This window comes from Moschus berezovskii, chromosome 14, assembly GCF_049115385.1.
Source record: "Moschus berezovskii isolate FMDL1 chromosome 14, NW_MosBer_1.0, whole genome shotgun sequence".
NCBI lineage: Eukaryota > Metazoa > Chordata > Mammalia > Artiodactyla > Moschidae > Moschus > Moschus berezovskii.
The window spans coordinates 10914394-10929842 of NC_142473.1; the positions used below are offsets into that span (position 1 = coordinate 10914394).

Sequence of the window (15449 nt, forward strand, 5' to 3'; positions counted from 1 at the left end):
TTATACAGCTAGGTGTAGTTATATACCTCAGCTTATGCAGCTTCAATTTTTTTTCACCTTCAACTTATAAGCTAGCTGATTATGACTTCGGGGACACTGACAGACTCTTAAGTAAGTTCTACACTGAGAATTTCAGAAATCAATTGCTCACATGTAATATGGGAGATAAGGCTTGGCATTAAATCAAGAAAGATCTATCAAAGGGTACTAATTGGAAACAGTAATCTCATGAAGCAGGGCCATCTTAAGAATCCATGGAAGTGATCTGTCTAGTGCCTGATGAAGGAGTAGAAGCATCACAGAGGGTTAAGGAATGTGTGGAGCATGTGGAACGCTATGTGGAGTGCATGGGGGTGGGGAGGTTATTCTCTGCAGGAATTCTGAGGGGACAGAGCTCTGTATCCAAGAGGATCACAGAGACTAGGTGCCGCCAGAGGAGGGCCAGGAGTAGACAGTTTGGATATGGTGTCATAGATAAGGACATGATGGAGTCAGCTGCTTCTCGAAGGAAGACTGAAGGGGAATACGATGAATATTTTTTACAATTCCCAATTTTAATGAGGAAACACATTTATTTTTTTCTTCAAATATAGGAAAAGAGGCAATGGGCAAAAGCTGCAAATAGTTCAGTTTTAGCATTATGTTAAAAAAAAAAATGTAACAAGATCTGTCCAACAGAATGGTGGGCTCTCTTATGAAATAGTCAGTTCCCTATCATTTTAAGTAATCAATAAATGCTGCTGCTGCTGCTGCTGCTAAGTCGCTTCAGTCATGTCTGACCCTGTGCGACCCCATAGACAGCAGCCCACCAGGCTCCCCTGTCCCTGGGATTCTCCAGGCAAGTCAATAAATGCTAGATGACCGATATTAGGATTTTATAGATTTTCTGCACTGGGTAGGCAACTGAACCAAATGATCATAAAGGTCCCTTGCAACTATAAGATTCTATTATAGAATAAAAGGGAAATATTTTCATTCCTGCTGGGTTTGCGTCTTACTACTTGGGATTCTAAAGTTAAGCTCCCTGACCTCCAATTTCCTCACCTGTAACATGGGAATTACAGTTATAGCCATGTCATGCAAATCAAATCAAATAAATATGTGAAAGTGCTTTGAGAATTCTTAAGCTTTCTTTAAATGTATGATGATTATTTTGGATAGGAATTTTGGAAAAAATATATGATCTTTGGTGCTCTCCCAGATGTATCCTTTATAGAACTCAGTGGGTTGAATAGCAAAAATTTCCCTCACCTTACTCCATGTTACTAAGCATGTCACTCGTAGTAACATGTGGTTAGAACTGCAACCCCAGACAATCCAGTGTCCAAAGAAATGTCCAAGTATTCACAAAAGGGAAGACCCTGGTAAGAATATGTTTCTCTCAAAGAAACTTGCTAGAGAATTAGACCAGATGGCTTTTAAAATATGGGATGAAGGAAGAGTGAAATTCATCTTACAGTTCTCAATGTATAATTAGTGATTTTACTCATTTTACTCTCTATCTTTAAAAGAGAAATGAAGGAAAGAAATTTGGAATTTTGGGAAGTCATGAAGACCTTTCAAAATTATCACTTGACAGAAAACAGGTAAGACCACATTTGAAACTATGGAGCCACATTTATGATATGGCTTATCTTCTCAGAGAGAAGGACAAAAATTTAGAAGCGGTTTTAAAAAACAGTAGACACATTAAAGAATTAACAATTTGGCAATGCTCAAAGAACCTGCTATTGAGAAGTGGAAACATGCCTGTGTCCAGTGCATCAGCAAAAAGAATTACATGGCTGTTTAAGGCAGATATTAAACATATACTTGGAGTACTTTGGAGTGATAAAATATAGAATTGTGATGTAAAGAAGGAAAACTTAAAACAACAGAGGAACCTGTCAGGGGCCTAATGGAGATATAATTAATGTAATTCTCCACAGCTCAGGTGGCGATTGTGCACACCTAGCAGAGCCGCATTATTTGTCAGTTATAGAGAGGTTGTCAAAAGAGGCTCCCTGAGAATTCACTGGCTGCTCCAGTCAGCACAGTTTATAATGAGCAGTGTACTCGAGAGCTACATCAGCTCCCTAATTTGGCGTGGCAGAATTCCTCATGATGAGGGCTTTTGCTTTGTTCTGGCAGCAGGCACATAGTAGGGGCTCAAGGCAGAAGGAAATTATGAGTGAACTAATTAGGAGAAGAGCAGTGTATTAGGTGGGACTTGCATTCAGTTGCACATAATAATAATTAAAAAAAAAAAACTTGGTGATTTAAGCAAGACAGTTGTCTTCTCCCCTCTCATTTAACTCTCCAGAGTTGGCAGTACAGGGTTCTTGTCAGGAGTGAGTCTCTGCAATTCCCCTGGATATTTTTATCATAGTCAAATGCAAGATGACACCTTTACCTCCAGACATCACACTCACTATTCAGGCATGAAGAAGCAAGGGGGCAGAGAAAAAGTTGGGCACCAGAAGAATCGGTCACCACCCTCAGAAGTGCCTCCCAACAACATCTGTTACTGTATCTCATTAGCCAGAGCCCTGTTCCAGGGCCACCACATGCAACACAAATGACAAGTAGGGTTGCGATTTTGTGTTGTTTTTAAGCCAAGTGTGTTACCTCCTCTAACAAAATAGGAATACTCTTTATTGATATAATATTAATATAGTGAGAGCACTGAACTAAGTAGTCAGAAGACTGAGATCTCATCTCATCTCTGCCACTTTAGCAATTCATTTAACTTCTCTGAACCTTAATTTCCTCATCGACAAAATAGGACTGATCAAGTTGTACAACCCATCACACAAAATCGTTGGGAGGATTCAGTTGAAGCTTTGTAAATCACAAACACTATCAGGTACTTGTTACAGAGAAGCAACTTTCGTCCTTTGGTTATAATTAACCCAATAAAGTGTTTCCAAAAAACAGGTCAGTGTAAGTTGGATTTGGGGCTTCCCTGGTGGCTGAGGTGCTTAAGAATCTGCCTGCAATGCAGGAGACCAAGATTTGTCCCTGAGTTGGGAAGAACCCCTGGAGAAGGGAATGACTACATACTTCAGTATTCTTGCCTGGAGAATTCCATTGACAAGGGGAGTCTGGTGGGCTACATTCCATGGGGTCACAGAGGTGGACATGACTGAGCAAATAATACTTTCACTTCAAGTTGGATTTTATAACTTTGCAGTAAGAAATTGCTTATACTGAAAGTATGATGAGTGAATGGTAACAATAAATCATTGAACAAGTACCAAAAAAGTTTAAGGGGGATCAAAATGCCTTTTTTCCCTTTATGATAGAATCTATGTATGTGTGTTAGTCACTCAGTTGTCTCTGAGTCTGTGATCCCATGGACTGTATTCCTCCAGTCTGTGTCCATGGAATTCTCCAGGCAGATAGAATTTGTAGTACCTTTCAAATAAAATAATTTTATTTTCTCTGTAGTTTCTCCAAAAATGTAGAAAGTTAAAATTTGTTTAAATCACCTGAAAAATATACTTTATATCCTTTTAACATGACTTGGATTATTTTATGCTTTCCAGTAGCATATATTTCAACCCCAGATTAAAACAAAATCTTTAAGCTCAGTACAAAGCCTCTGGTGTCTGACCCTAGCGATAGATCAATAAAATGTTGATTTCAGTGTCAGCTGAACCTTCTGGTGTGTGTGTGCTAAGTTGCTTCAGTCGTGTTCAACTCTGTGCATCCCTGTTTACTGAAGCCCATGAGGCTCCTCTGTCCTTGGGATTCTCCAGGCAAGAATACTGGAGCGGGTTGCCACGACCTTCTCCACGGAATCTGCCCAACCCAAGGATTGAACCCAGGTCGCCTGCATTGCAGGCAGATTCTTTATCTTCCAAGCCACCAGGGAGGCCACCAAGGAACCTTCTAGAGTGGCTATTTTGGCAACCATGGAGTGTATGGCTCATATCTTCTTTCAAGAGAGAACCTGCTTCGGGGAGCTCGGTCAGCTGGCAGCCTCCTGCTGCAGCCCCTTTGGGGTGCTCTCAGCTTTCCCACCACAGTCATGCTTTTTGGGTCCTGGGCATTTCTTGCCAGCACAGGACCTCTCTTGGGGCACTCTGTGCCCAGCTTTCTCAATCGTCCTACCTCTCCCTCTTTCACAAGTGAGCCAAGCCTCATGGTCTGGAAGCTTTTTCTGCTGTCTGCTCACACTTCCCATTATCTTTCAGAGGCATGATACCGAACACATTTCATATTTCTGACTTTGTCTTGGCATTTGATTGCCAGAGGACAAAACCAACACAGGTGTCTATTTCCCCTTGCCATGTAAGCTTATGATGAACAAAACTAGGCACATTTCACGTAGCGTGCTTTAGCATGATACATTAACATCACACATTATACATACATTAGCATCATACATTAGCATGATATTCCCAGGAAAATGTTTTTGAAAGCAACCATTTGTAGTTCCAATTATTTTTGCCTGTAGTTGCTAAGGCAAACTCCTACTGGAACATGTTTGACACTGTTAACATACTAAGAAAAATTCTCATGGTGTGTTTTCCCTTACTCAGTCTGTGTGGCTTTTGCTCACTTTTTCATGAAGTCGATGTTTAGTTTCTATTTCACTCGGCTCTTCTTTCTGACTCCTTGAAGGTTAAAATGGTTAGGTCGCATGAACATCCCTTCACATCTTCTTCCTGCATATCTGATCCATGTAAGCTACAGAAATCAGTCAGATGAGCCATATAACAATACTTTTTCAAACAAAGTAAGCATTCATTATCTTTAGTCATTGCTTTTAATTCTGTCACTCACTTTGGTGGTTTCTAGCATTAGCTTTTCAGACATAGAGTCTGAAAGGACAGCATACATTCAGTCTCTTCTGTATTATATTACATATGTAAACCTGAAAATGCCAAATAGCTTCTTGAATATCTGCTCTGTTCCAGCTCTAGAACAGATCACCTTCAAGTGTCAGTTTCAGAGCAGGTTTCACATGACCCAGACAATAGGCCAATGTGGAGCATAAAGACGTTATCTTAGCATTTTGGGTCCATTCTGCACTATATTGAATGAGATGTGTAGATTTTTTTCATCAGTTACATATCCAAGAACTATGTCCTTTAGCTTTCAGTTAGGTCAGAGGCTGTCTTTTTAATCATCTGATGAAATAGTTATGATGAAACAGTCCCAATTACAATCACCAGGGTCATTTTGCCAGACAAATTTGTGCAAATTACCCATCCTCTGCTCTAGAGCTATCAAGTTAAAATCTCTGGCCATGGGACCTGGAAATGTGTATTTTATTAAGTCCTTAAGAGATTCTAATGCTCATCTGGGTGTGGGAATCACTGACTATTTCATTGCGAATGCCTTAGTCATGGACACATGAGTGAAAAGCAATATTCAGCGAAGTATCTCCACAAAAGAAAAAAACAGATTCAAACTAACCATGAAACAGGTCTAAAGCCACAAAGTAGATATTTATCCTTCTATATAGTAATAATAGTTGTTGACACTTGTATAATATCAACTGTATGTCAAGCTACATATTCTATACCACTCATCTCTTTAATCCTCACATTAGCTCTAGGGACGTAGGTAATATTATTTTCCTTATTTTATACATGAGAAACCTGAGGATAACAAAGGTGAAATGAATTGTTCGAAGTCCCATTTCAGACACGTGCCAGAGCCAGAATTCAAATCCACATCTACTGGATTCCAAAGTAAGAGTTTTTACAAACACTATACCACATGGCTTCATTCCCACACGTCAGCACCCACTGCTGACTGATCATATTGCCTATACCTTTTCAGTTCATTGCTTTGATCCCAGCCTCAGACCCTTCAGTGCTTGTGGAGAGTGGGAAACTCTCAGAACTGTTGCTATGTCCAAACATAAAAAACTCCAAAGACTGAAGCTTGCTTGTTCCACTTAATAAATAACAATAGTTATTTAGTATTCCTCACTCCCATCCTACAATGAAGCTGCAGCAAGATGAAAATGCTAATATCAAACTAATTACTAGGAAGTGAAAGAAAGACAATATAAAGAATGCAGGAAATGTGGTAGAAGGTATGAAGAAAAGGAGCAGGTGGTGCTTCCTACACCTGGAGTGTATATTTGCATATTAGTCAAATACAGAGCTCACACCCAATCATTCCTGCTTCCACCCACCAAACCCCCTTCCTCACTCCCATCGCATATTATACATCAGTATCATCTGTAAATGTCCAAATCACTAAGGTTTAAATGCTATTCATATTGCCCGCTGAATCGCTTCGACTAGTGGCCGTACAGCAAAACAAATATAAATTAGAATTTTCTGCCACCAAGTGGTTAAAATGCTTCTTTGCACCATTGGGTAAGTTTCTTCTTACATATTACTCCTTGGGGTTATTAAGTTCTAAAAACATGTGCTTGTTGAGTACCTACTACATATTGGAAACTGATTAGATATTTTTGCTGTATAGATGTTAGATTTGCATTCAAATTCATATTGCAGATTTAGAGCAGAATTCGTCACATAAAAAAGATCCAAGTAGATTTATTACTGTTTAGTCAGATACCATTTAATTATGTAAGTGGTTCCCAGTGAGAGCTGATTTTGATCCCACATGACCAGCAGTCTAGGGTGCATTTGTAATGCCTGGAGACAGGTTTGGTTGTCAAAACTAGTGATGGGTCCTATTATTGGCATCTAGGGGTGAAGACTAGGGATACTGGCAAACATTATACAATGCACTAGAAGACCCCCACAGTAAGGAATTACCCAATCCATAAATGAAATTAAATGGGAGCACTGAACATGAAATAGAAAAAGTGAAACAGGCTACATAAAAGTAAAAGATCCAATTAAAAACCCTGTTTTTAAACATGGCTGCTCATTTGAATTACATCTGGAGTTTTGGAGCAAAAATCAATACCCGGGTATTTGTATTTTTAAAAAAATTTCAATGTGCATCTGGATTTTAAAAAGTGATTATAGATTTTTCTATTAAGTGGCAGTGTTAGTGATATAAAATTCTATTATTTTCTGTTACACATATTTTCTAATTTTCCTTGTAATGGCTTCTTAGATATACCCATCATTGAAAAGTGAACATTTAATTTTCAAATACATGGAATTTTTAAAGTAAAAAAAAAATTACTCAGCTCAAAGTGTCAAAAATGTTGCAACTGAGAAATCCCAGACTCTGCCTACTGGGTGCATGCAAAGGGAAGCCATGTGTTATGCTAAAACTGTATGACATACTGTAGACTTACACTTTCAGTTCAGTTCAGTTCAGTTCAGTCGCTCAGTCGTGTCTGACTCTTTGCGACCCCATGAATCACAGCATGCCAGGCCGCCCTATCCATCACCAACTCCCAGAGTTCACTCAAAAACTCATGTCCATCGAGTCGGTGATGCCATCCAGCCATCTCATTCTCTGTCATCCCCGTCTCCTCCCACCCCCAATCCCTCCCAGCATCAGACTCTTTTCCAGTGAGCCGACTTACACTTTAGAAAACCTATAATTGTATGTATGCATTCTTAAAACTGTTTTCTGGCTTTCCCTTGCCTCTTTTGTGTCATCCAGTATGTTAGCTTGTTAGTCACCTGCCTCAGACCTTAAAACCAGCTCTCCAGGTTTCAGATATATCTTTCCCATGTGGTTGAGTTATTATGAACCAGCTGTTTCATGAACCTAGATTGTATATACCTTGTACAGCAAGGTGTCTGGAAACCAAGTGATCTCCATTAGTTACCCAAAAGTACTTCATTCATTTCATCAGCCAACGACTTCTGAGCATTTACCATCTGTCCCAGAGTGATGGCTCTGGGGACACTGAGATGAACTAAACAAAGCCCCTCCTTCTGTGGAGCCCAGGAGGATGTAGACAATAACCATGTGAAGAAGCCAATGAATAAAGTAACTGGCATGTTATGAAGGATACAAGAGGATTCTTAGCTGGTGCTAGTGGTAAAGAACCCACCTGCCAATTCAGGACACGTAAGAGACACGGTTCAATCTCGGGCTGGAAAGATCCCCCGGAGGGCAATCCACTTTGGTATTCTTGCCTGGAGAATTCCATGGACAGCAGGGCCTGGTGGGCAACAGTCCTTAGGGTCACAAGGGGTCAGACACGACTGAAGCAACTTAGCACGCACAGAGCATGAAGGATACACAAGGCCTAACTTTCTCACGATCTATTTTCATGGGGTGGGCAGAGAAAGCCATCGAGGAGCTTATACGTTGATCTCAACTCTGGAGGATCAGACAAAGCAAATCAGTCAGGCAAAGACCCAGGAAGATAATGTTGTGGGAATTGGGAACAACAAATTCAAAGACCTTAAGTTAGAAAAAAGCAAATGAAAGACACCTGTGTGGTTATTAAGTTTTCAAAAAAGGATTATTGCCATAGGCGTGGTGGGTTGTGGAGCTGCTTTACTTTGGGATGATTGGCACATCATGTACTAAGGTCCACACATTCATCTCTAAAATAATCTCAAAGAAGTATACATTTTCACTTTCTTATTTCCATGAACACCATTTGGATGTGTTTGTGGCCTCTATCAAAAGAAAACATTAAATTAATAACTTGCCACCATGAGGCAGGCTAGGTGTTCATAAGTAGATGGCTGAGATGCCCCCAAATTCCCCTTGTCTGGATCCTTTCCCTCTGATTATGAACCTGTCCTCACCCTCCATGCTTTATCTTAAAAACTGAGGGATGGAAGTGAGCTTGACTCTGGTCATCATGTTTAATGATGTCTTTAAAGCAGACGTCACAGTTTGAAATTCAGGATTCATATCTAATATTATATGTTAATATCATCATGTTTTATATCATTATAAAAATTAATGATTGTGTTATTTTCAAATGAATTAAAAAAAATATTAAAATATGTCGAAGTTTACATCTGTGTCACAAATTCATTAATGGGGTTTGAAGAACTCCAGAGATTAACTAGGGCATTCTCTTCACTATCAGGAGAGATTATAGGGTTTCAGCTTCTCACCTAGTGTTCCACGGCTAACCTGAAGGCAGAACCAGATTTGAGTTTTCAGCCTTTTGTCAAGAGTTCTTCTACAGAACCTAAGCCATCTCTCTGGCTAATTTGGTCAACTGTATAATTTTATCTTATTTTTTTAAAACTTGATATCAAGTTAAATAAATATGGATATTTTCTTGACATTTTTAGAAAGGGTGAAAGAGAAAGGGAAATAGCTACATGAAAAAGGATGTTATCTAAAAATATCCTCACAATTATATATATTTTTATGAATCTTGTCAGCCTTGCCATATTTTTCCTATTATTATAACTCAGCTAGATAATTATTTATGTTCTTCATTAAATACCCAGGACATAGCACAGTACTTTACATATAGAAGACACTCATAAAATACCTGTTTAATGGATGAATGTGTGCATAGCTGCTTTACTTCAACGTGTGGCCATTTATAGCATCAAAGAATTGTAGTTAAGGATTTTAACTGAATTTCATTGGGCTTCCCTGATAGCTCAGTTGGTAAATAATCCACCTGCAATGCAGGAGACCTGGGTTTGATCCCTATGTTGGGAAGATCTCCTAGAGAAGGGAAAGGCTACCCACTCCGGTATTCTGGCCTGGAGAATTCCATGGACCGTATAGTCCAGTGGGGTGGCAAAGAGCTGGACGTGACTGAGCGACTTTCACTTTCACTTTACTTCTAACAGAGGAAGAAATGGCAACCCACTCCAGTGTTCTTGCCTGAAGAATCCCATGAACAGAGGAGCCTGGTGGGCTACAGTCTATGGGGTCACAAAGAGTCGGACATAACTGAGCATGCATTAGCTCTAACAACATAGATATCACTGGGAAATAGAAATCATGGCTGTCTTAGTAAATGGTCTTGAAGTTTCTTTACCCCTGAAAAAATTTTGCACCGCGCAAAATATATATCTGGAGATACTGTGTTTTGTTCAGTTTCTCCTACTCATTTCTTTATAAAGCCATTTTCCCTTTAGAAAAATGCGTTACAGAGGTTTCTAATCTTTCTCTTAGCATATTAATATGGTGCTTTACCACCTCTCTTGCAGATTGCTTTCTCTGTCATTTGCCTCTTCAGGCATATGTATTATTTGAAAAGTGCTGCCCAGATAGGATATTATACAGATCCTAAAATTCAAATAGATTTATTAGTGCTTTCTTGACCCCTGGATCCTATCCCTCAACAAAGTTGTCTGCTGGTGCTTCCTCAGGAGTCTCATCACAGTCCACTGCACGTGCAGATGGTGGTGTCAGTCGTGCTGGACTGTGGCTCCCTCACCAGTGGACTTCTGAGATCACCACTATTATTTTCTCAACTTGTTGCCTCTCCCTCTACCAAGGATACAACTGTGGGAGTGTTAAAGCATGCCTCTCATGACAGCATGATTGATGGCCATGAAGTCTAAGACAGTCCTCAGACAACCTCTGATAGCCACCAAGAGGCTGAACACACCTAAAACATCTATGATTTGTGTTGGAAGACAGAATATTAAGCAAATTAAGTTAAAATGGCACTATACATATAGAAAAGATTATGTATATAAGACTATTAGTTCATATGTGTAACTATCACATATGAAACTATGAGATAAACGCCATCACATTATTTAAAAATTAAATAAGAATCAATTTCTAATTCTTTTCAAATTACAGTTTGCACATAGTAAACAATCAAGTATAAGGAGCTCAGAAGATTTCCAGTTAAACAGTTTCACAAATCCTCCAAGACAATATCAGGTAAGCATGAGGTTTTAAAGAAATGACTAGTTATTTGTAATATTTAGAAGCTCACACTATGCAATTATTGAAAGGATAATGACCTGTTACGATATTTTTTTCAGTAATAATGCACTAATACAAAAAATATTTACTGAGTAACTACCACACACCATGCACTTTCTAAGTACTAGAGATATAGAATAAAATAGATGAAATCTTGCCATCATGGAAATTAGACCCTACATGCTTATTGTATCAAGACTATATTACAAAAAGCATAAAGAGAGTAAAAGTCACCTCAAACCCTATTACTGAGAAATTAAGACTACTTACTTTTTGTGAGTATTCTGCCAGATGATTATATGTATGTGTATAATTTTACATGCATTTTAATATTATTATAGAAATGTTTATGCAATATTGGGCTTCACTGGAGGCTCAGTGGTAAAGAATCCACCTGACAATGCATGAGAGTCTGGCTTGATCCCTGGGTTGGAAAGATCCCCTGGAGAAGGAAATGGCAACCCACTTCACTATTTTTGCCTGGACAGAGGAACCTGGAGGGTTACACTTCACAGCATCGCAAAAGAGTCAGACACAACTTAGTGACTAAACAGAAACAACAACAAATATGCAGTGTTATCTAAATGAGTTAATAATATATAATGAGTAATAGTTTTTTACTTTGCAAAGCATATATTCATATTGATTTTAATGGATGTACTGTATTCCTTTGTACAAATAAATAATCCCTTATTGATGAACATTTAGGGTTTCTTTTTTCCACTATTATAAGGAGTACTACTTTGAACAGACTTGTTTGTATACCTAATTACATCCTTAGAATAAGTTCTTGAAAGTGGGACTTCATTGTCTATCAATTTTGGGCTTAGGTAGTAAGATTTGGTTTAGCTATATATCCATCCACTCAGGACTTCCTACACATGTGCTGAGCCTCTTATTGTTTATAAAACATATATAGTAAAAGCAGTATCCTCATGGTAGAAGCCAAGTGCTGGAGAAATATTACATTGAAACTAGCCATTCCTAAATCATTGGAAAGTATACAATCAAAACTGGCTACATTTCTTGGTAATGGAGGGGAAAATCCATAAATGACGCACATTTACTTAACTTTCCAGTCCCACAGGCCGAACTGCACACCTTTGACCCACCCAGCTGAAAGGCTGTGTCTTGTTCTAACATTTTTCAAGTAAAATACAAGCAATGAACATCAAGGATTACATGTTTGCTCTAAATTTACTCTTTTCTCATGAATTAACTTTTCAGTCATTAGCCCTGGTGATGTGAAAATTTACTTTAAAATCTGTAGATAGTATACATTCCCTACCAGATAAATCATCTTAATCTCTCATAGCTATCACAGAAGCTTATTCCAAATGAGAGATTGGTCATGAAAGTAAAACTAAGATGGATTTCTCCTTCCCCTGTCTAGAAAATAATGAAGAGGCTCATTAAAAGATATGTATTACAAGCCCAGATAGACAAGGAGAGTGACGAAGTGAACGAAGGTGAGTTGAAGTCAGCCCGAGAGCGTGAGCCAGGACCTGGGGCCTGATGCCGAGCTGAGGGAGAGCTGGAGAGGTGGGCGTGGGAAGGGTGGGCTTCAAGGGGAGAAGACCACATTGCACCAGGCATCAGCACTGCCTCATGCTGGGGAAATAGAGGCTATTTCTCCAAAGGGCAGATGCCGTTGGCTAGATAAGTAACTGTGGTCATCCCTTTGTATTTGTAGAAGATTGGTTCCAGGACCTGTGTCAATACCAAGTTCCTTATATAAAAAAGGAGTATTGTATTCCAGTCTATCCTTCATATTCCAGATGTGGAGCCTGTAAACAGGGAAAGTAGACTGCACTATTTTTGTGGGGGGCTTTAGAGGGAGAGGGCTTCCCTGGTAGTTCAGATAGTAAAGAATCAGCCTGCAATGCAGGAAACCCAGTTTGATCCCTGGGTCAGGAAGACTCCCTGGAGGAGGGCATGGCAACCCACTCCAGTATGCTTGCCTGGAGAATCCCATGGACAGAGAAGCCTTCACAAGGTTGCAAAGAGTTGGACACAGCTGAGTAACTAATGCATTCACTTAAACTTGGAGGGAGAAATAAGTGGGTGGGGAAAGTGAGGGTCCATTGCCCCCCAAACCCTGTAACATTTGTTGCCAATGTTTCCATTTCAGTTATTTTAGGAGGACTTTCATTATAAGTTTTCCCTGTAATCTTTTCATTACCCAAAATACTTAGCTGAGAAAATAGAAATCTGCCCCCATTAAGAGTGATTTCCTTTGAAAAGATTCAAAATACAGATGTGGGTGGAATTAAAACAGGTTTTGATCTATACAGAATCACTAGTTTCTCTGCATTACATATTTACAATTGACTTCTTGTCACTCTTTGTTTTTCAAAGGGGAACTGAAGGAAATTAAACAAGACATCTCAAGTCTCCGCTATGAACTCCTTGAAGAAAAAACTCAGAATTCAGAAGACCTGGCAGAACTTATTAGAAAACTTGGGGAGAAATTATCAATGGAGCCAAATCAAGAGGAAAGCAATAGATAATGCAAAGACTTTCTTAAAAATTCATATTTATTCGTCCACTTGAAGCCATATTATTTTGATTTATTTTTTTGTGTCACTGTGACCAGCTTTTAAAAAAGAAAAAGTTCAAAGATAACTTGGGTCTTCCTATTATTTGGAATTCTACTATTTAACATTTTTGGTGATTAAATTTCATTATTCAGGTTAAAGATTGCAGATTATGATGAAAATTACACCCAGTTGTTTGGTGCTTTTTTTCATAAACTGCTTTCTTGGGTCTAACTATTGTGATGATGTGACTGCCATGTAGCGTCTGTCGGGATCATTTCAGCTGGCAGGGGCGAACACACTGCACTGTGTTATTGCCCCGATGGTGACTTCAGGCATCTTCTTGCCTGTTCTGTGGACCCCCTGATGGTGACTTCCAGACTTGAATTTAGAGAAAAATAATCTCTTGCCATTTAAAGAATACTGTTTAATCATCCACCCTTCTTAGTCCCCACAAAATAGGATTGATATTGTCTGTGCAAAGTGGTGTTAAATCGTTCCTAAACTTTCTGATTCATCTCTTTGGATATGTTACCAGTGAAAAAGCGCTGCCTTCACTGAACCTTGGAAACATAGTTCAGTGTGTGGTGTGTGTATGTGTGTGTGTGTGTGTGTCTATGTGCACACGTGCATATGAAATACTCGTTCTGTTTTCTTTTGCAGCCAGTATAGACATTTAAAAGTTCTTTAAGTTGTACTTTTTATTGTGACTAAAAGGATGTTGGCCAAATAAGAAACTTTTATTGGAGAGGCATCAAAGCCACAGATAACTGCCATTATTTGGTCCAATGATAGCACAATTTTGTACCATTTCCAAGGGTCTTGATAGGTGACTTCCCACATTCGGCAACAGATGGAAAGGAAAAAAAATGTGTTGACGGAACTTGCAAATACTTATCTGTTATTCTCAGTATATACTACCCTCCTCTCAAAATATATAAAACAAGAATTTGCATTCATGAGCATTTACCAAGAGGTTGCTATTATGTATTGATGATTTGAGGCAATATAAAACAACTAAAAGAAAGAAATGAAGATTCACACTTCAGCTACCCAAAGACTATCAATATTTAGATGATGCTGGGCATTGACTGGAAGTGCTGCTTTAAACTCAATAAAGAGAGGCTTCATATGCAAAATTTTAAAGATAAAATGGTCGCAGAGAATCTGGTTAACCCCAACTTTGATTTAGTTTACATCAAAATACCTTTATGTAACCAAATCCAAAAAGTTAGCTGAGATTTTATATTGGGTGATTTTTGTATTTATGGTTATTACTTAATTGGAAAGTTATTTAGTGATTCAGAAAAGGTCTGTTTTCAAATGTTTTTTGACAATATTTGAATCAGAAACTGTAAAAATCAAGCTGATACCAAATGCATTACCTATGAATTAAAATAACCTAAATGCAAAAACCTTGTGTGTTGTGCCATGCAAGAGATTGGCCTCCATGCCAAGAAGTACTCTATGAGAGCAAATGGGCTTGATTCTAGAAGATTCTACAGAAGATATTTAGATTCCTCAGCACTCCAGCCGCCAGGAGCACCAGCAGCTCTGTGGTGGCCAAGCTCACTAGGTAACAGTTGGTGAATTGGACTGACTTTTAAGTTGGATTGACTTGACAAGATGTAAGTTTTAGGAAATGCAACAGGCATGATGGTGGGCTCCCTCAAAAGGCAAAATACTACATGTTATTATTCAAATTAGATGTCCTGAGATCAACATATTTCCTTCAAAGGGCAGCTGAACTGGCATCTCTTCTCATTTCCTTTTAATTGGAAGATGAAAAGAGAAACCAAGCATATTTTAAGAAAGGGTTTAAGAATTCTAGCAAGAGTTTCTTAATTCAAGGCATATTGGCAAAGGATGGTCAAAGCACAACCATCCTTCAAAAGTCTCAAGACCACTGGCTTTAAATCATATATTCATGTTGAATCTGCTTAACCTTTTACAATTAGGTAATTAAGAAATTTAAATGTGTTTACCCAAATTGTTCTCTTATACTTCTCTGAGATTTGGAGCTTTCTGGACTTCGGGTCCCAGAAGGAGGACAGAACAGTGATGTCTGATACTCTGACCACACAGCTCCTCCCTGAGGGCCAAGCCCTGCCCGCTACTGGGCCTGTTTTACTCTGATGTTCTTACTCTGAAACT

The 15449-nt window shown here is 38.8% G+C and overlaps 1 protein-coding gene across 2 annotated transcripts in view; it reads left to right on the forward strand.

The window, feature by feature from the left end:
• Positions 1 to 14696, forward strand: part of TRPC6 (transient receptor potential cation channel subfamily C member 6) — a 172060-nt gene extending 157364 nt beyond the window's left edge. The window contains exons 10-13 of one of the 2 annotated variants that reach the window (XM_055422891.2): positions 1512 to 1586; positions 10630 to 10713; positions 12152 to 12227; positions 13117 to 14696. In XM_055422891.2, the coding sequence (XP_055278866.1) occupies positions 1512 to 1586; positions 10630 to 10713; positions 12152 to 12227; positions 13117 to 13268 (387 nt within the window). In that variant the 3' untranslated portion in view covers positions 13269 to 14696. The remainder of the gene's footprint in view (positions 1 to 1511; positions 1587 to 10629; positions 10714 to 12151; positions 12228 to 13116) is intronic. The other variant, XM_055422892.2, reaches the window with a different exon arrangement.
• The last annotated feature ends 753 nt before the right edge of the window (positions 14697 to 15449 follow it).